Source organism: Anabrus simplex, chromosome 2, assembly GCF_040414725.1.
Source record: "Anabrus simplex isolate iqAnaSimp1 chromosome 2, ASM4041472v1, whole genome shotgun sequence".
Taxonomy (NCBI): Eukaryota; Metazoa; Arthropoda; class Insecta; order Orthoptera; family Tettigoniidae; genus Anabrus; species Anabrus simplex.
In genome coordinates this window covers 683,875,785-683,902,949 of record NC_090266.1, presented here as the reverse complement: position 1 = coordinate 683,902,949, position 27,165 = coordinate 683,875,785, and the positions used below count along the sequence as shown (strand labels likewise).

The following is a 27,165-nucleotide window of genomic DNA, read 5'->3' as shown; positions in this document are numbered from 1 at the left end:
CTAAACCCATACTAGCACAGAAGTCCAGCAAACACTTCCCATTCCCATTAGCTTCCATATCTTCCCCACATTTACCTATGACCCTTTCGTATCCTTCAGTTCTATTCCCAACTCTTGCATTGAAATCGCCCATTATCACTATTCTATCCTTGCTGTTGACCCTGACCACGATGTCACTCAATGCTTCATAAAACTTCTCAACTTCATCCTCATCTGCAACCTCACATGGTGAATACACGGAGACAATTCTAGCCCTAATTTCTCCAACTGACAAATCTACCCACATCATTCGCTCATTTATGTGCCTAACATAAACTATGTTCCGTGCAATGGTATTCCTGATAAAGAGCCCTACCCCAGACTCTGCCCTTCCTTTTCTAACACCCGTGAAGTATATCTTCCTCGTTATCTCCTCTTACCCGAATATTACTTACTCCTAGCACATCCAGATGCATGCTCTTTGCTGACTCAGCCAGTTCTACTTTCTTTCTTCCATAAACCCCATTAACATTGATAGCTCCCCATCGAATTCCATTTCGTTCGCCAAGTTGTTTCCAAGGAGTCCCTCGCCTGTCAAATGTGAGAGGGACTCTGTTACTCCCATAGGTCCGAGGCTTGCATAAAATGTTCTGAGCTCAGTCGTTTCATGAAGCAGGATGCTACCCTACTTGCACATAGTCCAAGTGAGGATCTCTCCTCTAGCGGGTTATGGACCACCGGTGGATTGTACAGTCCTAGCCGCCTGAGCACAAGGAGGGGCAGGACTCGGAATATGTCCGAGATGCCCACTCCCATTCCATAGCAACTGGTATCCCGACTCTCAGGACCACTTACTAGGCCACTCAGCCGTTGCCCATGGTTCACGAACTAGGACGTGACTACAGTAACCCACAAACATGAACCATTTGTTTTTCTAATTTCATATTTTTTTTTATATAATCTATCATGCTGTATTTAAATTAAGCGGCCACTCTAAGACTAATCTCAGAGTAAATCAGTGTTTTGAATATGTAAATTGGGAGTCAAACCCGGGGGAATATTTCGCATTCGCAAGGTCTTAGCTTATCACTGTAAATAGTCAAGTGTTTTATTATGATATTGTGAAAGGTATATGTTTGTTGTATTCAAGAGCTGAAATAAAACGTAGGGCCGATTAACAACAAAACCAGTTCTACAAAGTGAAACTTTACAAAGATATTTCAACCATCTCCGATTTGTTTGAATGGAAAGGAAGTGAAACTCAAGTGCTTAATTAATAAATGTGTGATTTGTTCTATCATTAAATTCGACACCGTAATTTCAATAGTCCACATAGAGACACTCGTGAAGGTGTGGATTGAGAATGTACTTAAATGACAGCGTGGAATTTGTTTCCCGTTGCTTTATTGGGTGTCAAATATATTTGTATAAATTCATGAATTTAATAATCAAGGTGGTGAAGTGTCAATTATATGTTGCAACAAAAGTTAATTAAACCTTTAGAAAACTTTATTTTTGCTTATCTTTGGCGATAATTGCATCTTTATCTCTTCCGTTCATTATATGCCTGTAAGTTAGATTTAAGGTGGTTCTAGTTCGTAGCCGCGGACGCACCATGCCCATGAGAGGCTTGTGCTCATATCTCGGAACGGAAGAGTAGCGGTAGACCTCGCTATGTCATACGGGCATTTGTCATCTCATGCGTTCAGATTAGTCATTTCAATCCAAATGAGGCGGCATTTGTCACTAGGCAGAAAAAGTCTCTTGACTGTTGATTCCTGTGGCGCATGGTCCCATGTGTTCAAACCCGGTCGGGATAAATTTGCTTTGTCACATGGTCCAATGAGCTATGGGAGTTGATGGGAAAGGTCCCAGTACGAAGGCTGGAACGGGGTTCACTCAGCCTTGGGAGGACAAATGAGTATAGGGGGTTCGATTCCATCCTCAACCATACTTGAAGTGGTTTTCCGTGGTTTCCCACTTCTCCTCCAGGAAAATGACGGGACAGTACCTAACTTAAGGCTATGGCTGCTTCCTTCCCACTTCCTTGTCTATCCCTTCTGATATTCCCATCCTCCTACAAGGCCCCTGTTCAGCATAGCAGGTAAGGCTGTCTGGATTAGGTACTGGTCCTCCTTCCCCAGTTCTATCCCCACAACCCAATGTCTCATGCTCCAGGACACTGCCCTTGAGGCGGTAGAGGTGAGATCCCTTGGGAGTCTGAGAGAAAAACCAACCATGGAGGGTAAACTCATTTAAAAATTCATTAATTACTTGATTAATTAAATAATAACCCACGATGTGAGGGCATTCGGATACATTGGCCTTATGGATGATTCTCAAAATACAAAATGCGAATAAAATTATCAGGCTCAAGTGGGATTCAAACCCACCTACCAAACCCAGTTGCATTAGCAGCACCCCACTTAACCTATGACACCATGGCAACTCCAGCGAGTAGCTTACCAGAAAGCCTAGTAGATGGACAACTACTTCCGCTTCACAAATGCCCACACATTTTCTATCAATATACCACGGCCTTTAGCGTTCATTTCATACCTTATTGAAAGCTGATAATTGGCACGTTGTCGTAGGTATGACATCGTAATTAATTTAAAACCTTCAATTAGTATGTTTAATATATTTTCATTATAGTTTATTTAATGCTAAATTATATTTTATTAAGTGTTAAATATGATTAATATATGATTTCCCTGTAAATATGTAGTATAGAATTGTATAACCTCAAATACGCATTGTGTATAAGTCTAACCTCAAAATCTATAGAGTCGAAAGCGGTAGAAAATTCCATAATGGTTTTATTATCGAGATACATGTAGAGACATTACGAATGTTGCAGATATTTCCATGTACATTTGTAAATAGTAGAGGAAAGTTCGAGTACACATTCGACTAGCTGGTCGATCAATGTTTCAAGTGTGTTCCATTAGAGTGTTGTAGGAACTCTTCCAGAAGTCGATTATTCTAGATGGTTGATCGAGTAGTATAAATATCGAGCTGTCAGTCAGGGAAGTCAGTTCTTAGTTCTTAGGACTCAGGCAAGTGATGGACTGGGAGTGACTGTTGGGCCACGAGGTGGAGTCTGAATATTGGACTCAAGTGAGTGAGGCGGTGAATTCAAGAGAGAATATGTTCTAGTGCGTGTGTCAGTGTTGTTGATATCTGTACCTGTCAGAATCGACTTCAGGGTACTCCGCTATTGAGAGTTGTATATAGTGTCATTTGCTACTGTGAATAATTGTGTCTTGTGACGTACAGTGTAAATAAAGTAAAAATATACAAGGAAGTGAACGTGTTCTCGTGTGATATTTATTTACGTCAAATAAAATCGCATCGCAGAACGATGACGTACTTTTTACATAACCGTACAACAATTTGATGCATACCTTTCGCACACAGTACATGTTTATGCAAATGTGATGGTGCAGTAAGTGATTAAAGGCGATTGTTGCTTGATGTATGGGAAAGGAGAATTGACCATAACACCACCAGTGACGTTCATTGGGATGCCTAACGACAGAAAAAGTCAGGCGCTCCTGACTCACCCCGGTATATAACATATTTGTGAATGACTATGATGATGATGATGATGATGATGATGATGATGATGATGATGATGATGATGATGATGATGATGATGATGATTAGAGCACTGAAGTTAGGCAAAATGCCCTTTTTAATCTGAGTGGATGTACCGAAGTGTCACATAGAGACTAACATATTTCTGTGCGTTTGGGAACGGTAGGACCAGTTACAATTTTTGCCTTTTTTGCCTATTTTAGCTTCCGTAGCCTATTTGATAGTTTAATGCTTTTTTTTTGCCTTTTTTAAATTGTGGGTATTTTCTGCTGTTATTTATGTATTAAAATTATTCAATGAAAAGAATAATTTATAATTCCAACGTACTGTATTAATAATAAAGAAAAATCAATTTAATACATAAAAAAATATTTACATAAACGATATTTTCATATTACATAAATCTCTACTAAAAACTCACAAGCCATATTGTCAAGAGGGTTGCCAGGTACCATCCTTAATGCGTAAAATTTAGTGCTGGTGGCGATTATAGTTTTAAGAGGAAGAACAACTTCGTAACCATCCTCTACTAACACTAATTAGAAGGAAAATGGAGGAGGTCCGATACATCAAAAATGAAGGTATTGAAAAAATAAAGGGAAGGCCCATGAACATTGTGAAAATGAAAGACTCCCTAGGCCTCGCAAATCTACTACCGTCGGGGTCGGAAAAGAAGAAGAGTTTACCAATGGAGGTCAAACAGGAAAAGGTAAGAGTGAGGAACCTGACAAAAGTAAGTGGAAGCAAGGCCAGACTCAACTAGCAGAACTGTGGTCACCAACACACATTCCGAAATTGAGAGGCCCTGGTCCCACTTATAGTCGCCTCTTACGACAGACAGGGGATTGCAGGATACTATCATATGCAAGAAAAAGGACACCATTTTACCACAATAGAAAAAGATTTAAAAATAATCAGAAAGGTCGATAAAGGAAAATTAATGAATGATCTAGAGAACATACATATCTACCTAGACAAATACTTCAATAAAGATAAAAACCTGAACGACGAAATAGAAATAAAAAACCCATTAATAGAACAAATTCCGAAGTTAATACAAACATTCAAACTCAATAGCACAAAACTGACAAACAATTTTATCCTGAATAATAATAGTCAATCTACGAATATATAAACACCCCTCCACACAAATTCTGAACATTCCCCTCCAAGAATCACGTCATTCGCTAGAACGCCGCCCTCTGTTACCTCCCCTCCCAATGCCCCGCAGATATGGAGAGACACATACAACACGAGGAGCGCAAGTAGTCGTCAAACAGCTGAGTGCACTAATGTAAATGCAGGCAGAAGTAGAAAGGGTAAGTGCTGATCCTTCAACATTAGCTTCTTCAACTTTTAAACCATTTACCATATTTTAACAAAAATATTTTTCCTGTTACAGAGATGTCAACAAACTTACTTTTGTAAAATTCAATGAAGTTACCACTTGCTTATCATCAAAACTTGACTGTCATCATTTGACTGAGTTCTTGCTAATGTTTGTAGAATTGCTCTACACTGGAAAAGGCTACAAGCAAGTCGTGAATTTGAAAAATTGGACGTTAAATATTTAAAGTACGACAAATTTATAACCTATAATCAACAGTGTGCTTCATTTTGTTAATTTACGGACGAAAAGAATGTTAGTCACGCCTAAACTCAGCTGTTTTGAGAGTGCACTAAGATTATATATCCATAAGGTACAACGTGTGGTAAAGCTCACGCCAATAGTAACAAAAAGATTTTAATGCGTATTCCAACAAATAATTTTAAGATATTCAACAACTTTAACAGATTGTAAATGTATTTATACATGACTAACTTGTGACATTGTATTTCAAACATTAGAACAAGATTTTAAAGTTTCAAATACTACAAATAGTTATACTGTTTTAATAAGACGACGTAATATACAATGTTTTATATTTAAAAGAATTTTAATAGTTATTAAGATTAAGTCTGTTAACAGTAAACAATAAGTGTAAGTTATAGAATAATGTTACCAGTTTTAACCTTGTTAAAAATGTGTATAGCTGAAGATGTTCAAAATTTGAACGAAACATGTTTTATGTTTTTAATAATTTGGCAATAAAATAAGGATAAGATCCTAATTTTATAATTGCTTTTAAAGTATTGAATAGGTGGAAATCAAAGTTTTATTGTTCTCCTTAGACAGGGGATATCGATGTTATCCTGTCATTCCCACCCACAGGAGGATGTAAGGTTAAGTACTAAAATGCGATACAAACGTGTGTTACGTAGCTTACATTAGAGCATCTTTATTATTTTAGTGCCCATTTTTGTTATTGTAAATGCCTATTTTAATTATTTTACTGCCTATTTTCTAAATGTTAAGTGGTTATTTGCCTGCCTATTTTAGCAAAAATAAATGCCTCAACTTCCAGGCTCTGATAATAATAATAATAATAATAATAATAATAATAATAATAATAATAATAATAATAATAATAATAATAATATTGGCTATATGCACAGTTAACTACTTTTATGGTTTTCGGAGATGCAGAGGTGCCAGAATTTAGTCCCGCAGGAGTTATTTTATGTGCCAGTAAATCTACCGACACGAGACTGACCTATTTCAGCACTTTTAAATACCACCGGACTGAGCCAGGATCGAACCTGCCAAGTTGGGGGTCAGAAAGCCAGTGCCACAACAGTCTGAGCCATTCAGCCTGGCTTGCAAATAATTCAATATAATTTTAATCTTTTTACAATTTGCTTCATATCGCACCAACACAGATAGGTCTTATGGCGACGGTGAGATAGGAAAGGCCTAGGAGTGGGGAAGGAAGTGGCCATAGACTTAATTAAGGTACAGCCCTGCCCCACCATTTGCCTGCCCGGATGCAAGCTCAAAACTGCGCACCCCTGACCGCACAGCCAACTTGCCCGGGAAAAAACATATCAATGTCTACACTGATTTGTACTCAGTAACAGTTTTCCAATTCAATTTTGAACATAAATAAAAATCTTCTAGCTATGAAGGAAGATCCCGAAATTATGCAAATCGCACAATACTGTATTACATCAGGGTAGGTTGAAGTCATTTGGACCCACAGCTTGTTATCATGATAATACTTTCCAGTCAGGTATTTATACGTCAGCACTACGACCTTCTAGAATAATTCTATTACATTTTCAAGTATGCTGGCTTCTTCTAGTCATAATAATATAACCTGAGGTTTAATAATAATAATAATAATAATAATAATAATAATAATAATAATAATAATAATTTCGGGTGGCTATTTCTAGCCGTGTGCAGCCCTTGTAAGGCAGACCCTCCGATGAGGGTGGGCGGCATCTGCCATATGTAGGTAACTGCGTGTTATTGTTGTGGAGGATAGTGTTATGCGTGGTGTGTGAGTTGCAGGGATGTTGGAAACAGCACAAACACCCAGCCCCCGGGCCATTGGAATTAACCAATGAAGGTTAAAATCTCCGACCCGGCTGGTAACTGAACCCGGAACCCTCTGAACCAAAGGCCAGTACGCATATCCAACGATGGCAAGATCCATGTCACTTCTGCCACAGAAGTTTGAATAGACACTGGATCTACTGAAAATGGGGGAGGAAAAGTTGCATCGCAGGGCTCAGAAAGAGAATGGTACTTGACGAAAGATTGCGCACCTGTGTTTAGAATTTTATCTTTTCTGTGGATTTCAGTTCCGTTTATTAGCAGTCCAATTGTAGCATCTCAGAACACTTCCATGGCACAAAGAGAGTTAGCTACTAACGTTTTCTACAATTTGCTTTACATCGCACCAACACAGATAGGATAGGAAAGAGCTAGAAGTGGGGAAGGTAATCCAGTAATCCTGGAAATTGCACACAGCTCTCTGTCGCTCGATATAGTTATACATCTCATAATTGGGTCTGTATTGAACAATTTATGTTTTTATGAAAGAATGTCTCTTGAGAGATCACCTTTTCAATACTTTACATACATTACATATAAAATATTACAATGTCTATTATGTAATTAATAAAAATCACAAAGTATTGTACAGGTTGACTCAAGAGACATTCTTTCACAAAACACATAGTCATTCTACTCGTGCTATAATCTTGTCTGGCACTTCTTTACATCTCAAACATTCCCATACATGCTTATGTAGTACGTGATTGTATGCCTTCCCAATATCCAAGAATACAACTATAACCATTTTATTCTTACCCCAATAATATTCAAAGAGCATTCTTCCCAAAAAAAAAAATAATAATAATAAAAAAAAGTATTCTAGGATTAATCTGTTTGGCCTAAATCCATGTTGTTCTTCCTCAAGTTTAGGTTCAATAAATTTTCTGATTGTTCTCTCCAGGATGGATTCATATTTTTATGAATAAAACTCAGTCTGTTTTATTATTATGATTTATTTCAGGATGGCCCAATAAATGCGTGCGTGCACGCACACACATACACACACACACACACACACACACACACACACACACACACCTATACACACACAATTCTAATCAACCATGAATGCTCACACTGAAATGAAATGGCGTATGGCTTTTAGTGCCGACAGTGTCCGAGGAAAAGTTCGGCTCGCCAGATGCAGGTCTTTTGATCTGACGTCCGTAGGTGACCTGCGCGTCGTGATGAGGATGAAATGATGATGAAGACGACACATACACCCAGCCCCCATTCCAGTGAAATTAACCAATTAAGGTTAAAATCCCCGACCCTGCTGGGAATCGAACCCGGGAACCCCGTGACCAAAGGCCAGCACGCTAACCATTTAGCCATGGAGCCGGACATGGTCACACTAATTACTGTCTATTTACAAGTCTCTCACTTCCTTACGGCACAGCAGGCGGTCTGGCCCGTTGCTATACCTGGGGACGGTTAATCCTTACTTTCACTTCCCCAAATCCAGTCACCTCATAAAGCAGCTGTGTGTAGACCGCTGGATTTGAACACAGGGCTACGGGCCACTAGACACACGATGACTGTTCATTCGTTCGTCTCCACAAACAGTCCAGTAATTCACACAGTCGCATGCAGTGAACAACTAAATAGCTCAGCAGTATTCAACAGCACAACGATACAACAGCGAAGATTAACACAGGTCCATTTACCCTCACACTCACGATAGCGGCTTCCCTCAGAGACTCACGGCGACCCTCAGTCCACAGAAATACACATAGTACACAGTCTTCCGTTCCATACGTCTTCAGTCCAGCCACTCTCTGGACACTCGATACCAACAACAGCTCCTGGTTCAGACCTCTGTGGGACACTAGCGACAGCCAATGCCTGTGTCGCCCTCAGACCAGTCACCAAACTCCAACACACCGAGACTCACACTGACTCCACCACGGAGTCCAACACTGACTATAGCTACATCACGGAGCCCAATTCTGAATGACTGTCCACTGCTAGCCTCCCTTTTTTATGGCTCGGGCGATGGGAACCAGTAAATTCGCGAGGTGGCTAGAGGTGGAACATTCCCACTGAATCTCCAAGAAACTCACAGATAAACCAGCCGAAGAGAACACCACACGGAAATACCAGCCGTGGGCTGGGAGCTCCCTGGTCGGTTGATTCACTGATCCCTTCCCGGAGACACCAAAAGGGGCTACCACTGGCCTGGCACGTAACATTGCTCCCCTTCAAGACCCGATCGTCCCGATCAGGTATCTTCTCAGCTGTTCCCCTGTATGGTGCCCGTCAGTCTAGATGTACGCCTTCATCTTGCACCTTGGCCTTCATCTTGTACCTTGGCCTCCGTCGTACTCTGTAGCCGACGTCATTTAGTTAACTCAGAAGAGTGTAGGTGTCTTTCCATGTCTTCTGGAACTTGAGAAAAACCTTTCTTCCATACGGGGTTATGTAGTCATCGTAAGTCGTTCTCATGATTTCCGATGATGTCAACCCATAAGTCATACCTCATCATCACTCGGTCGCTCTGTGTGCTCGAACTCCTCAGGATAGTGGCACCCAAATCCTCCGGTCTCCTTGTCAGAACCAAGCATACCTATTGGTCAGGGCAGGATGGTCCACAGGTCGGATGAACCCGAAATCCAAATAGCGTTCTCACTGGAACAGATCCTGTGGCCTCGGGCACTGCAGACTGGTTAGCCAGCAGGACCATGGGAAGGTGAGCATCCCCGTCCCTCTGCGTTTCTATCCAGGTGTCACGTTTCCGGTTTCCTTCGAACCCCACAATTACTCTGCAGGAAACTTCTTCCTCTGCCTCCCTCCCAGAACAGAACTCGCAGTCTTCTGGACAAGGTCTTTGGTACAGAGCACTAACCTGTGGAACATACTTTATCTTGAGGAGACCCTCATCAACATTTCCCAGTCTGTCACTCATCTTCTTCTAGCCATCCTCTGTCTTCTTCTGGTCATCCTCCATCTTCTTCTGGCCGTCTTCCGTTTTCTCCTCGTGGTCTTCCGACTTCTGGCCGTCCTCCATCTTATCTGGTTGTCTTCCAGCATCTTCTGTCTTTTTTCTGGTCATGTTCTGTCTTCTCCTGGTCGTCTTGTTCCGTCTTCTCAGCATCTTCCACATTCTTCTGGACGTCTTTTGACTTCTCTTGGTAGTCTTCCTCCATCTTCATCTGACCGCTTTTATCTCCTTTATCATTCTCTCCTGGCTTTGTACTATCCTCTTCTGGCTTTCTTCCACTTTTTTTAACCAGCCTTTTCTGGTCTTCTTCCATCTTATTCTTCATCCACACTGCCCTTCTTTCATTTCTTTCTGATTTTCTTTTATCTCTTTCTGGTTTTCTTTCATCATCTTCTGATCCTCTTTCATCTCCTTTATCATCTCGAAGAGTGCTTTTAACTGAGCCTCTATTTTTGTGTGGCCTCTGGTCTCAATGGGCATGCAGCAATTAACATAAGATGAAAGCTTAAAGATTTATATGTGTATGTGTGTGTATTCATTACTCACTGATGTTCTGGAATGTTCCCGACGGTGGTCAAAACCCGCAGTATCTGGTCCACTGATTCATGCTGATTACAATGATGTATCACACAAGGGGTCTACCCCAACTTCTGACACCAATTTGTTATGAATAAACTCTGTTTTATTACTTTATTTCAGGATGATCCAATAAATGTGCACGTACACTAAATGCGCACGCACAAATTCTAGTCAACCATGAATGGCCACACTTACTAATTACTGTCTATAAGTCTCTCTCTTCCTTATGGCACAGCAGGCGGTCTGGCCCATTGCTATACCTGGGGACAGTTATAATCCTTACTTACACTTCCCCAAGTCCAGTCACCTCATACAGCAGCTGTGTGTAGACCACTGGATTTGAGCACAGGGCTACGGGCTACACAACACATGATTATTGCTTGGTTCGAGTAATAGTGCTAACAGTTATGCTATGGAGGCAGACATAGAAGGATTATACCTCTATAGTTGTTCCACTTCTTTCAGTCACCTTTCTTAAATAGTGGAATGATCATGCTGTACCTCCAGTCACTAGGGATTTCAATTTCTTCTCAAATGTTATTTAGTACTCAGATTTGTAGTGAGAGAAACTCTTTATCACAGTGTTTCTTCCTGAGGCAAAAAGTTCTTTTGTGCTGTCCGTTTTGGTTGGATTTGTTACATCACATGGCGTTTTCCACAAAGCTCTTTTGCTCGTTTGAATTGCTCTTCCTTTTTATATGATTTCACGTCTGCACTTGGATTCTACTTATGTATTCAGTATAGATTTTTGTTGCCCTACTTTAATTACATTTTGCTGGGGCTGTACCTTAATTAAGGCCACAGCTGCTTCCTTCCCTTCCTAGCCCTTTCCTATCGCATCATTGCCAAAATTATATCTGTGTCAGTGCATTGTGAAGCAAAATTTTAAAACAAATTAATGACTTTCCACTTGTTTAATAATAATTTTACCTAGAGTCATTGTAGTTTAGCATTATTTGAAGTGTTCTCTTATTGGGTTTTTCCTATCTTCATCTAAGAGTCGTCACTTGTCTGTATATTGATTTTTAGTTTTAAGTAAATGAACACAAAGTAACCGATTACCCCTAATTAAAGACGATTCAAGTTGGGCACACAGCATAATAATCACCTTGTGCTTGACCTGGTTTCAACATTTTTCTACATCATAATAAAATCAGTACTGCGCAAGTCACTGTAGTGATCAACTGGTTTGTTCGGCAGTTGTTGTCAAAGAACAATATGAAAGAGTTTCATAATCTAGATTAAGATTCTAACAAAAGAGGACTGTTTTTTAACAATGAAAGCTTACACGTATCTTTTTCTCACCAGACTTAGCTCAGAAGGTGAAGAGCTGGCCTCCTGTGCTCAAGTGGGCGGGTTCACTCCCAGTTCAGCCCAGAGGTATATGAAAGTTATCAAATATGTCAGCTTCGTATTGGTATATTTACTGGCATATTAAAAGAACTCCTGCAGGACAGAATTCCAGCACCTTGGAGTCTCCGAAAACCATAAACGTAGTTAGTGGAATGTAACACCAGCAACACTATTATTATATATTTTCCTGTAGCTTTACTAGCTGTGTTTGAAATCATTCACATATTCCAGTTTTAGTCTCTCCAACATGCCCTTCAAATTTCATACTGTATCAACCTTCATTCTTTAACCCTTAGCAGTCAAATAAGTTTGGCTGGTTACATAACTCTATACATTTTTATTGATCTACAAAAGTAAAAGTGTATTGCTATCTATTAAGACTTTATAGCTTTTATTAATCTTAATCTGAAAGAAAACTCTCTTCACGATAATATACAAATGCTAAAATTGGAGAACTTTTATGTATGCTGCTTTTATTCACTTTACTACCTGTATAGCATATCTCAAAGCAAACACCTCAATGAAGGTCTGGTTTCACTGAGAAGATTTTCGAGAAGAAGTGTGTTTCTCTTCCTTTTTTGCTTTCAGTCAACACAATATGTTGTAATCTTGCTAGAGGAAGTGTGGCTTTCCACTCAGTGGTGTCTTGTCCTGACAAGAAGAATCTATTACTGCTACTACTAGCTGTGATATTTCCCAAGAGATACTGAAACCTGAAAGGCTGCCGTTAATGAGCACTACTATTACAATATACCTATGTTGCGAGAGTTCCAATATACACTGACTGAGCAAATGTCATGGGATAACGGAGCACTGATGCGCAGGTGTGTTGCCTGCGCACCACACGCCCCCTGTGCCAGCGGCAGTTGTATAGGAGACCTTGTGAGCAGTGGCTGTGCATGTGACAGGTGTAAAATGGAACGTCGTCGTGAGCTGACACCGTTCGAACGGAGTATGGTGGTCGGTGCCCGACGGATGGGAAGTGCGATTTTGGAAGTGGTAAAGGAATTCGGCTTCACACGATCAACTGTGTCCAGGGTGTATCGTGAATGGTTGAATGCGGGTGTCACCGTCCACAACAGATGCTCGACCGGCCGTCCAGCTATCCTCGATGACCGTGACCGGCGACATCTGAGATGGATTGTCAATAGTGACAGACGGGCAACCGTGCAACAAATCACGGCTCAATTCAACATAGGCCATGCTAGACACGTCTCCCAGTGGACAATCCATAGGAACATGGGTTCTATGGGGTATGGGAGCCGGCGCCGCACACGGGTGCCACTGTTAACTCAACGTCATCGGGCACAATGACACGCATTTGTCGCCAGTACCAGGGATGGACACTGGAACAATGGCGTAACGTGATATGGTCGGACGAATCACAATTTCAACTGCACCATGTCGATGGGAGGCACTGTGTATGGTGCAGACCATATGATGCGATGGATCCGCCTGCCTCGAAGGTGTGGTCTAGGGCGCTGGTGTCTCTGTTATGGTCTGGGGTGCATTTTCCTGGTATGGAATGAGCCCCCTAGTTGTTCTGGAAGAGACTTTGAATGGTACGCAGTATGTTGAGCTGCTCGGAGACCATCTCCACCCATTTGTGGCCTTCCAGCGCCCAGACGGTTCTGCGGTGTTTCAAGATGATAACGGGCCACCACATCGCTCCCATGTCGCCCAGGAATGGTTCCAGGAACATGCAGCGGAGGTCCAACAACTGCCATGGCCACCCAAGAGCCCCGATATGAACCCTATCGAGCATATTCGGGATGTCCTGGAACGCAGGCTCCGTGCCATGGATCCTGCACCCATGAACAGACCAGCATTGGCAGCCGCTCTGCAAACGATTTGGTGTCAGCTGCGTCCAGAGGACTACCAGGGACTTGTCGACTCACTTCCATGGCGTCTCACTGCAGTTCACAGGGCCAGTGGAGGCCCCACACGCTATTAGGTGACTATCCTATGACATTTGCTAAGTCAGTGTACAAGTATAACAGGAGACTGTGATATCACAATATATGTGACATATCAGCATATAGGATTAAAATCCTAGCTTCACTACATTCTGTTAAAATTCTGCCATGTTTGACAAATTTAAGAAAAAGCTACACGACATTTCCCTTGTTTCAAGAAGTATTCTAGGACAAAAACATTCACTCTTTTTCATTAAGTATCATGTTACTGAATATACCACATACATGATAGATGAATTAGGATACCACTACTGAGACAACTTCAGCAAACTTATGATTCATAATGCAACTGGTCCTCAAAGAAGGTAGCTAGAATGTTTCAGCCAATAGTTAGCTTAAGTGAAGAAAAGTTCTAAGATGGTTATAAAGCTTTCAAGAAACAAAATAAAAATCAACTGAAAATAATTGTACTATACAAGATGAAAACAGATGATGTGAAGTGTGTGTTAGGATTAAAATATTACACAATATTCATGAACGCTGAGCCCATGCGATGCAAATACCAAAATTAAAATGTAGACATTGAGGGTATTTTTGATACCTGAGGTAAATCAGGTACCATTAAATCTAAAGACAATGTTTTCGTTCAATTTCAACTCTCCACATGAGTAAACTTTGAAATAGTTTCAATTAGGCTTGAATTGTTTGGACATAATGTGGTTTGCTTGATGGAACCTAATTTTAATGCAAATATATCTAAAATGTGTTTCACACAAAAGCTTTACAAACTTTCAAAATTAAATTCATACCAACTTATTCCTTCATTACATTTTCTATGGCCACTATATACATAAACTACTACATTAATATTTTAAACAAAATTGCATACATTTATATGATGCCTAGGTTATGTTTTGTTATCTACATTATAATAGACAATTTGTTCATGTTCAAACTTCTGTTGAATTTCACCTAAGCATAAATCAATGTGATTTGAAGATCTTTTATCTAAGCTCTTCTTTTAGACAGAAGGAAACATTTAGTTCTCTCTGTAATACAATACTCTGCAAATGTCCAGCTATAATTTTTACCAATAATTTCAAGCAATTAAGGCCACAAATGTTCAACCATAATTCACTTTTAAGGAAAAATAAAGAATATAAATTACCATTATATCAGCTTCAGCACCTTTATTTATAATTTTCACTTGACTTCAATTTACCACTAGCAAACCATCCATTGGATGTTAAAACCTATGGAAGAAAGTTCTGTTGTTTTGAGCATTAAAAAAAATATAACACTCTCTCTCTCACTCCCCCCCCCCCCCCTCCTTTAGTTCAGCTTCAGTTAGTTCGGCCACCGAAAAAGTCCGGCCATCACCTGTACTTGAGTCATGCTTCCCTTTCTCATTTCGCGCCCCACTCACATGGACATAAGTCACCACTTGTCTCTCCAGAATCCAGTTACATCAGTTGGTTGATAGTTACGTTTTGTTTACAACAGTCTGTGATAGTTATACAAAGTGTTAGTGTACATTTACAAATGAATTTCTAAGTTTTTGTAGTATGTTTTCCTGCATTTAAATTTTCCACCACAAGCGTCTCTCTCTCACTGGGAGTGAAACTTCAATAGTGTATGGAGACATCAAAGACAACATCAACTCATTTCGGGCAAGTGCACTTAGTAAAGACACACTAATACTACTTGTCTTAAAATAGGTTCTTTAGTTACGTACTGTATTTCAATAAAGCTAAATATTGGTTTTATAGCATATTGTCGGTTACTCCGGCCTTTTATTAATCTGGCCAAGGGTCCTGTCCCGAGGTGGCCAAACTAGAGGGAGTCTACTGTACATACATACATACATACATACATACATACATACATACATACATACATACATACATACATACATACATACATACATACATACATAGCTTAAGCAAAGAAGTTCTAAGATGGTTATAAAGCTTTCAATAAACAAAACAAAAATCAACTGAAAATAATTGTACTATACAAGATGAAAACAGATGATTTGAAGCGAGTGTTACGATTAAAATATTACACAATATTCATGAACACTTAGCCAATGTGATGCAAACCAAAATTAAAATGTAGACAATGAGGGTACTTTTTCTGTCCTTTGCTATATTTTGATATCTGAGGAAAATCAGATACCATAAAATCTAAAAACAATATTTTAATATTTTCCTTCAATTTCGACTATCCACATGAGTAAACTTTGGAATGGTCTGAATTAGGCTTACATACATACATACAAGATTTCAGTCTCCAAGCCTCTGTAAATTCACTATACTCCTCCACAATCTTCTGTTAACATTTACCTCTGGGGCATTGCTTAGTTCCACACTCTTTATCTTGAAATTATAAACCGAGTCCAAACATTGTCACCCTGGTCTTCTCCTGCTTGTTTTACCCTCCACGATCAAGTCCCATATTCTCCAAAGTAACATATCCTCCATCCGCCTCATATGACCATATCACCGATGTCAGTTTTTATGTACAGCTTTATCCATCGAGTTCATTCCCAACTTAGCCTTTATCTCCCCGTTTTGAGTACCTTCCTGTCATTGTTCCCAACTGCTTTTAATGGCAATCATTCTCGCAACTTCACATCTATTACTTCCAACTTAATGAAAACCATTCTGAGTTCACCCCGCTTTCATTCCCGTATAACAAAGTTGGCCTGAAAACAGACCAGCGCAAACATAAGTTTTGTCTGAAAGCTGATTTCTTTCTGACAGAATACAATTGATTACAACTGTGAGCTCACTGCATTAGCTTTGCTACATCTTGATTTAATTTCACTTAACATACTACCATCCAAGGGGAATACATATCCTAAATACTTGAAATGATCCACTTGTTCCTGGTTTGTATGTGTCAATCCAATGTAATATCATCTTCCACTTCACTCTGAACTTATTTATATAAAGTGTGTCTGTTCAAAAAGGTGCTATTTCCACTTCCAAAAAATAAATCAGCATTTCACCCACATGCATTACAGTAGTTGGATGTTATCGATTGCCATGAGCAATCCAGAACAGAAAGATGTAATTCCTTAAAAGTTGTACCAAACCCGATCATGGGTACTTTCCATGTGCCTTTTATGTTACGTTTCTTGCAGTTTTCCCACAACTTTCTTAAGGTGGAAATAGCATCCTTTGAACAGACACTCCTCACATGTTACATAGATATAACCAGTGTTTTTTTTTTTTTCAGGGGGAACACAGGGTACGCATACCCCTTAAACATTTGAAAACTGTACATTTCTATCTAGTCTGGCAAATATAACTTCCGACTTGAAAGTTCATCGATCAGCTGGCGTCAACGCGCTGTTCACAACAGCTGGAAAAGATTTCAAGTAATCTTCGATTGCACGTTATAAACTTCATATTAGAGCCCGTATTGTCAAATTTTCACAAGTTAATCTTCGATTTCAATCGACCTATCAAATCAGTCAGCAACTCGGCACTAAGCAAAATGACTAAATAAGTAAATTGATTAGAAATACTGAGTGCAGCTACCACCTTGACATGTTGACCACAAATAAAATAGTATAATAATTTTTTCTATAAATATGTCAGCCAAAAAAGTGATAACCGGACGGTGCATAATTGCAGGTTATAAATTTCATTTTTTGTCCGTATTGAAGATCTACTTGTGATACAAATTCTTATAATTCTGTTAATTACCACCTATTCAATACAACAAAAACGTAATAAAAACTTACATATTTATTAAGTTGTTGATATGGTAACTTACATGTTTCGCCCTTTTTTTTGTGAGCATCATCAGCCAATTATTATTTACTTAAGGTTATATAAGATCATGAATCTATTCTATTGGATTAAGGTTTTGCTTGTAAACCTGATTGACAAATCTTATAATACTTTACAAGTCATATAACAATAAAATTATGTCTAAGTTAAAACATATTTGTCTCAAATCTATCTAAGTCTAACATTTTATTGACGAAACTCATCTGGTGAACATCCTTTAAAATTATTTTTAAAAACCTTTTGAGATCTGGCTAATTTGTAATGATTCAATGTTGCTTGACTTGTATGATTGTCGTTGAAACTTCGTTAACTATATTAACAATTTTCTACAGTTGATAATTGCCTATGTTATGAACATTTTACTTGTTCTCAATGTTGCTGGAGTAACATTTGCACAAATTGTATTGGCATTAATTTTATGTTGTCAATACGAGAATATTGTTCATGAACAAACTTGTTGGTGAATAAACACTTTCTAATGTGATGTAGAATTTGAATTTTTCTCGTATGTTCCAAATTGGGCTTGTTGGTATATTTTTCTTTCTGCTGCGTAATTGTCTAGTGTTACTCCTAGCCTCTTGAGAACAAGAGAACAACGACAATCATACAAGTCAAGCAACATTGAATCATTACAAATTAGCCAGATCTCAAAAGGTTTTTAAAAATAATTTTAAAGGATGTTCACCAGACGAGTTTTGTCAATAAAATGTTAGACTTAGATAGATTTGAGACAAATATGTTTTAACTTAAAAACATAATTTTATTGTTATATGACTTGTAAAATATTATAAGATTTGTCAATCAGGTTTACAAGCATAACCTTAATCCAATAGAATAGATTCATGATCTTATAATATATTATATTTTATATATTATATTATATTATATTATATTATATTATATTATATTATATTATGTTACATATTATATTATATTATAACCTTAAGTAAATAATAATTGGCTGATGATGCTCACGAAAAAGGAGCAAAACATGTACCATATGAACAACTTAATAAATATGTAAGTTTTTATTGTACTGAATAGGTGGTAATTAACAAAATTATAAGAATTTGTATCACACGGTGCATAACTGCCGAAAATTATAAGATCGTGATGTTCCGTCGACTACAACTGAGAGTACCCTAAAAAAAATTTCAGAAAAGAAGCACTGGATATAACTATTCAATATGAAGCATATCCGGTCTGCACAACTGATCATCGCACGGGATCCTCAATATCCTTACTCACAATGGGAATGGAAGATAGGATCATGTTCATGATCATGCTTTCACATCTCTGCACAGTATTTAAAATACAATTTACCGTTGGTCTTTTATAGCTATTGTTGAGAGTGAAGGAGAATTTCCTGTTGTGTATGTTTATCAGGAACTCAAGGGAGACTTCATTAGTTAGTCGGAACATAGAAAGAATGATGAACTCTTCTCAGAAGAACTCTTAAGGTTTCACCTTACTTTTTCCTGCCTGCTAGCTCTTTAGAAATGTGTGCGCGTGCGTTTTGTATTCAGGAATCGTTCAAGGCAAATATTTTCGCACTGCAAGATGTGTGGTTAAGGTTATTTTTAATATGTATAACTTTTGCTTTCTCAACGATGCATTTGTTTCTACATTCGTCCCTGTTTTTATCTCCTCGTAAGATGTGTATTGTTTAATGTAACACCTTGTATAAAAAATTGGGTTAAATGAAGGAGTTATATCATGTTCAAGATCATGCTTTCACGTCTCTGCACAATATTTAAAATGAAATTTACCGTTGGTCTTTATAGCTATTGTTGAGAGTGAAGGAGAATTTCCTGTTGTGTATGTTTATCAAGAACTCAAGGGAGACTTCATTAGTTAGTCGGAACATAGAAAAAATGATGAACTCTTCTCAGAAGAACTCTTAAGGTTTCACTTTACTTTTTCCTGCCTGCTGGCTCTTCAGAAATGTGTGCACGTGTGTTTTGTATTCAGGAATCATTCAAGACGAATATTTTCGCACTGCAAGATGTGTGGTTAAGGTTATTTTTAATTTGTATAACTTTTGCTTTCTCAACAATTCATTTGTTTCTATATTCGTCCCTGTTTTTATCTCCTTGTAAGATGTGTATTGTTTAATGTAACGCCTTGTGTAATATAAATGCCTACATGCTGGCCTATTTCCCACATTTTGGCTGATGATGACGCCAAACAGCGTCGAAACTAGTTCCAAGTGCAAATACATGTTATAAAGAAACTATAACATTTTTGTATTGAAAAGGAGGACCCTTTTAAGTTTTCCTATCTTCCATTCTCAGTTCAATACGGACAAAAATGAAATTCTTAGATTTAAACACAATGGGAATGGTGGTGACTGGGGTCTTAATTAGTTTTAGACAGCACTAATTTTCTTTATTATATGCTTTAAGCCAGTGTTGGAACCAACTGGATTTTTCTCCATCCCTTTAAATCCTACAAGCCCAGCTGTTTCCATCATGAGTTGGAAGGGAGAGGGTACCGGTATTATAACACTGACCATTCTACCAAAATTAAATTGTAAACAACAAAACCAGGACCATTCAGGTTTGATTCCTTAGGGCTTTCACCTTTTCATATCATTCTAATTTTAAAATTACACTAGGACAAGCTACCCTCTACGTACAAAAATGTTTCTTAAAGAAAGGAGAATGTTTGTAGAAATCTTACCTCACAATGCAACACATCATACAGATATTCCAATGTAACAACATCTTTCACATCAGCTCCACTCTTCTCGCTCAGATATCTGAAAAGCTCAGCATTGATCTTATTTATATGTTGCATACTTTTTGAGTGCATAACCTTTTCAAGTTCAAGTTCATATCTCCGGCATGGTTTCTTTCCAGCCAATACCTGAAATATAAAAAGGTTAACAGAAGTCAGTCCACACACAAACACTATTTAATATAAGTTAAAGGTTTCACTACTAAATTAAATATTAATTTGAAAAATTACCAGTAGAAAACTTATTTCACCAAAGAAGTCTTTGTACTCAACAATATATTAGTAGAAAAAAATATTTCCCTAATATACATAAATAGGAAATGTATTGTTACATGTTGGCAGAATAGATAATTGAATATTACAACTGGTAGCGTTAAACTCCTACAATTTATTATCTAATTACTGTGTCTACACATTAACACATGCAGGCATACCAGGATCATTACTTACAAGTCACAGTACAGATCATACAACCACACAGTTTGTACTCTCTCTAAATTCTCTCTGTTCATTCACACTCATTCACTCAACGTAACAGTTCCTCTCATTGCTGCTATCACAGTCCTCGTATCAACCTTCACACAACAGTCTCGCATTTCAGAATGATGTACACTGCCCATTCACTCCAGTAGAACCTCTGTTCCCTGTCCCCTACCAATATCCAGTGTTCTCTTCTACGCCACTTCAGCACTCAACATTCGCTACACAGCGACTGGCCCAAGAGTCCCCAGAGTCCCCACACGGTGACAGATACGCAGAACAAATACTGTACAGGCCGTCAACTCAATCTCAGACTGCCTGTACCGAACTCACTGACGAAGCTCAACTAACACATACTGAAACCACAACACCAACTGAATGAAACTCGCAGGTCTCACCTGATTCGTTTAATGTGTAAAGCTGGTTCTTCTGAGCACTGTCATCCCCTTTTTATCAGGCTTAAAATATTAACAGTTATAAATCTATACATTTTTATCTCATTATTGTATGTTAAAAAACATCTTAATGAGTTTACCATCAGGAAAAATATCCATCAACACAATACTCGTAATACGAGTAATATTGATGTCCCAAGACAAAGACTTGTGAAAAAAGGTAACTCACATAAAGTAAATAGTATATCATCTTTTAAAAAATTACCATTCTCTGTACAGGATGTGTCCATCAATAATTTTAAAAGGAAACTGTATAACTGGATGTTGGAAAATCCATTTTATGATGTAAAGGAATTCTTAGAAAGGAAAACTGTTAATATTGACTTTTAATAACTGTATATAGATAATATAAAGGAGCCTCCGTGGCTCAGACGGCAGCGCGTCGGCCTCTCACCGCTGGATACCGTGGTTCAAATCCCGGTGACTCCATGTGAGATTTGTGCTGGACAAAGCGAAGGCCGGACAGGTTTTTCTCCGGGTATTCCGGTTTTCCCTGTCATCTTTCATTCCAGCAACACTCTCCATTCTCATTTCATAGCATTTATCACCCATTCAAAAATCACCTTGGGAGTGGCGACCCCATTGTAATAACAGCCTATATATGTTTCATTCATTACATCCCTGACCAGGTCAATGACTGGAAAACAGGTTGTAGGTTTTCATTTTCATATAGATAATATAAATAATACTGTAGTATTGGATAACAAAACCTATTCCATGTAAATGATCAGTGGTGAATAAATTTTCTTATTCTTATTTTTATTCCAGAACAATCCGGAGGCCGGACATATCCAGATGAAGATGTCTATAGTTTAAAGGGGCCTAACAGCTAGGTCATCGGCCCCTAATGGTACGAGATGGAACAAAACGACATAATTAAAATTTTAAAATGTATCCACTGACTAGAATCTAAAATAAATGGTGATGAAAAATGATTATGAGATTAAAACAATCAGTGGATCTAATTCGCAATGCCTTATTTTCTAATAAAATTATAGAATACAGGTGACAATGGAATAACGCATTGCCTGGAAGTACAGTATCTATATATATTTCAAGTTAGAATTTAAAATTAGCTGCTGTCGCTTAAGTGCGGCCAGTATCCAGTATTCGGAAGATAGTAGGTTCGAACCCCACTGTCGGCAGCCCTGAAAATGGTTTTCCGTGGTTTCCCATTTTCACACCAGGCAAATGCTGGGGCTGTACCTTAATTAAGGCCACGGCCGCTTCCTTCCCACTCCTAGCCCTTCCCTGTCCCATCATCACCATAAGGCCTATCTGTGTCGGTGCGACGTAAAGCAACTAGCCAGAATTTAAAATAACACATTAAAATACGCAAACACGAACTTAAGTAGAGTCAATGGGATAAAAGTGCAGTTAACAGAAATACAGTAACACAAAGGACATCATAACACACAAGAAAAAAGACCACTATCCCTCATAAAATGCATGACGAGGTCTGCTGACTGCTCGTCATCTCGCATGATGAGAGAGATGGTACTCGGAAGTTTTAGACTATGGCGCAGATTGACCAGGTCCACGCACTCCGTAAGGATGTGTACCATGGTAAGATGATTGCCGCGAGTACACACCAGAGAAGGTTATCCTCTCAGAAAATAGGAGTGCATTACTATACCGTGGCCGATCCGAAGATGACATAGTACCACTGCTTCCCTCTGAGAAGCCCGAAGGGATGTCCTCCGTACCTTCGTTGTACGTTTAATCGCTCTCAGCTTATTGGGAAATGATCTCCCAATGGGACATAACCAAATGTCTCAGCCGAGAGCGAATATCACTTGCTGGAACCTTGTAAGGCAACAGGGGCAATGTAACTGCCTCCTTGGCAGCCTTATCTGCTAACTTGTTTCTCTCTACACCCATGTGCCTTGGGAGCCACATAAACGTGATTCTGGTGTCGGCATCCAAACACCCGGCCAGCAGGTCCTGGATCCGCTGTACCAGAGCGTGCCCAGGAAAACAGGTATCAATAGACTGTAGCCAGCTCAAGGAGTCAATACACAGCAGAAAGTGGAGGCGCTCATCGGACAGTGTATACTGCAGATCTTCACAGATAGCATAGAGCTCTGCTGTGTACACACTACAGGTTTCTGGGAGAGCAAAAAGAAACCTATCATTATCGACATCGAACGCACAGCCCACTTTCGTTTCTGCCCTCAAAACATACGTGTAAACGATGACTGAACATGGATACCGGCCACCCAACGGACAGGAAGAGTCTCCAATAAATGGAGGTGTCCGTGTTCTCCTTCGGGCCGGTGTGCAAATCATGAATGATCTTGGGTCATCGTATTGTCCACGGAAGTACCCTACTTGGTCATCCGACAAGACAAGGAACCGAAGGTACATCAAATAATTTACGACTGCTATCCAAGCATATTCCAACCGGCCGCGATGCTCGAGGGTAAGCAGCGTACAGCCGACGGTTTCCAATGTGGAATATGCAAGGATAGCTTGGGTGAAATGGCATCTGTCACAAATTTGCAGCAAAGGACAGAAGCATTCGGGGGTGCCTCAGGTGTAAAGGCGGCACACCAGATTCAGCAAGCAGGCTAGCAATGGGGCTCGTACGAAAAGCTCCTGTTGCCAACCTAACTCCGCTGTGGTGAATGCTATTCAGTTGGGCTAGGATGCTTTGCCTTGCTGATCCATATGCTCCACTGCCGTAGTCTAACCCGGATAAAATATGTGCCCTATAAAATCGTAGGAGCACCATGCGGTCTGCCCCCCCCCCCCCCCCCAAGTAGTGCTGCTATGAAACTTCAAGATATTAATCTTCTTAGTGCATTTCGCTTTTAACTGCCGCACGTGTGGCTCCCACGACAATTTTCTATCGAAAAGGAGCCCAAGAAATCGGTGTCAACTAGTCAACTACAAGTAGAGCGATATTCCCTACAAAAAGCTCAGGATCTGCATGAAGAGTGCGCTGCCGGCAAAAGTGTACAACAGAGGTCTTTGCAGTTGAAAACCGAAAGCCATGTTCTAAGGCCCACTGTTCTACTCTTCTAATAGCAAGCTGTAATTGTCGCTCAGCGATGGCCATATTTTGTGAGCTATAATGCAGAGCAAAATCACCTACATATAGCGACAGCATTACCGCTGAACCACCAGCAGCGACAATACTGTTTATGGCAATCGCAAACAGAGTGACAATAAGAACCAATCCCTGTGGGACTCCATTTTCCTGAACGTGGTATTGCGAATATGCCCTTCCTACTTGGACACGGAACAGACGGAGGGACAAAAAATTCGCAATAAATACCAGCGAGTTACCTCAGAAATTCCATTGATACAGGACTGAAAGGATGCCATATCGCCATCTGGTGTCATATGCCTTTTTTAAGCCAAAGAATACAGCCACCAAATGCTGTTTTCGGAGAAAAGCTTCCTGGATAGAACTCTCCAGGCGTACCAAGTAGTCAGTGGTTGAGCGAGTGGCTTGAAAGCCACATTGGTATTCGGACAAAAGTCCTCTTTTCTCCATACACTACACAAGCTGGTGATTCACCATCCTCTCAAAAAGCTTACACAAACAGTTTGTAAGGCAAATAGGTCTGTAACTTCCTGCATACTTAGGATTTTTGTCAGGCTTGAGGACAGGAATTGCTATACCCTCTTGCCACTGTGATGGAAACTTACCCTCTATCCAGATTCGGTTGAACACATGAAGGAGATATCAAAGACTATCCTCACTAAGGTGTTTCAACATCTGGTTATGGACATTATCTGGTCCGGGAGACGTGTCCTTGCAAAGCGCCAAGGCGCTGCGGAGTTTCCACTCCGTAAAGGGCACGTTATAGTCCTCTGAAGCTTGAGAGGCAAAACTGAGTTGATGACGTTCTGCCTCCCGCTTCAGAGCGAAGAAATCACGATGGTAATTCCTGGAACCAGACACATCCACGAAATGACTGGCTAGATTATTAGCAATAGAAGATGAGTCTGTAACAATATTGACTGCAATGGAAATTCCCGGTACTAAAGATGTTCCTTGTATACCCGAAACACGTCGAAGTTTAGTCCACATTGAGATGACGGTGTATGCGACAGCATAGACGACACATCTCTCCCACAAAGCTTTCTTACTCTGTCAAATAAGAACTCGGGCCTTAGCTCAGATTTGTTTTAATGGTACCAAGTTGGCCACAGTAGGCTGCCTACGATAGCGTTTATAACGGCGATGGTGTTCTTTTACAGCTGCTGCAATTTCTTCGTTCCACCAAGGAACAAGTTTTCGGCGAGGAGTCCCTGAAAAGGATGGAATGTACTCCTCAGCAGCAGTAAGAATAACTTGTATGATGTAAGTTATATCACGCCTATGCTCTGGTCAGTAGTGTTGGTAAACGTAGCTAGAGCTGTGAACTTCGGCCAATCAGCACATTTAAGAATTCGTCAAGGAGTAGCCTCAATGGATTTTTATTTCAAAAAAGTAAGAATAATAGGGAAATAGTCACTGTCACAGAGATCAGAGTGTACATTCCACCGAAGCAGGGGAACCAGCGCTCAGCTGCATACACCAAGGTCTATGCGAGAGTATGTGCTGTAACGTATGCTGAAATGAGTAGCTTCCCCTGTATTCAAAATACATAAATCCAGCTCTCTTAGTAATATTTCCAACTCCTTCTCCTGGGCAAGACGTTTCAGAGCCCCATATAGGGTGATGGGCACATAATTAATAGTACATAATTTATTATTACCTGTATATCTGATGTGTAATCCACTAAAATATTGTGCAACACACTGTAATATCCAGAAAAACGCTATGTGTAATGAGAACTATGTACAACCTTCCTTACATTGTAACTAGGCTATTACATTCAAAGATAAAGGGTAGGATTCTCCACCTGTTCAGTACTACTTAAAATGTGATATAATTAAAATGTTACATTTTTATTGTCAATTTTTAGGTACCGGTTTTGGCATTTTCTATGCCATCATCAGCCTAGGGTTAAGCAAACAAGGACATTGAGTAAATTACATATGTATGTACACAGATAAACCTTCTCAAATACCTAGCAATTGATAATTGCGTCATAACATAAAACATTTGACTACACAAATGTCTCCTATATATATCATAATAAAGTTCTAGAAAAGAGGTAAAATTATTCTATATACAGCTCTGTGCATTTCTATCACCTGGTAATGTTAAATGCTGTAATTGTGTACAGAATTACAGTAGCTAACAAGTTTGTGTAAAATCTTCTTTCTTGACTATCTAAACAGCTGATTAAAATTAGACTATTGACCTTGGAGCAATATATACAATCTTTTTGAACGTTCTATCATGAGCAATTTTAGCATATATACATTATTAGCTAATTTTTTCCGGAGTATTACTATATAGTATAAAAGGGAAGACAATTTTATTGTCCGATGTTTGTAAAAAATAGTTCCTCATGGATTATAATCAGAGAGCCATCATAAATTGGTCAGATTTTTACAAACAAGTGAAAAACTTTCATGGCATGTATCTTGCTTAAATCTTACTGAAATAGCTTGACTTAATAGGGTATAAAATGGTTTTTGAACCTATATTTCAGTAGTAAATTCAAAAATGTGAGTGGATTAAGGCCGTAGGTTGACAGGTAATATTTCATGAAAAACTATGTTTTCAGGTGGTCAAACATAACTCTGGAAAGATCTCGATTCAAACGGACCTAAAAGAAATTGAACACTGTGTAAGTATGACGTAAACGGATCAAGAAAGGTATTAGGCAATTTTAAGATAGAGACTCACCTCAAGCACCACGTTACCGTCGAGAAGTTAAAGAGGAACTGGCGAGCGAAACTGCCGAGCGGTGTGTCAGGCAACAAGCCGCACGCATCAGCGGGGAATCGGGGCGTGCCCGGTAAGGGGAGG

General features: G+C 39.3%; 1 protein-coding gene across 2 annotated transcripts in view; it reads right to left on the bottom strand.

Annotated features, from left to right (window-relative positions):
* The window catches only part of Acph-1 (Acid phosphatase 1), a 261,970-nt gene that overhangs the window by 107,262 nt on the left and 127,543 nt on the right, over positions 1 to 27,165 (bottom strand). For both annotated transcript variants that reach the window (XM_068226254.1, XM_067141277.2), the window contains one exon: positions 20,296 to 20,481. In XM_068226254.1, coding sequence (XP_068082355.1) covers positions 20,296 to 20,481 — 186 coding nt within the window. The remainder of the gene's footprint in view (positions 1 to 20,295; positions 20,482 to 27,165) is intronic.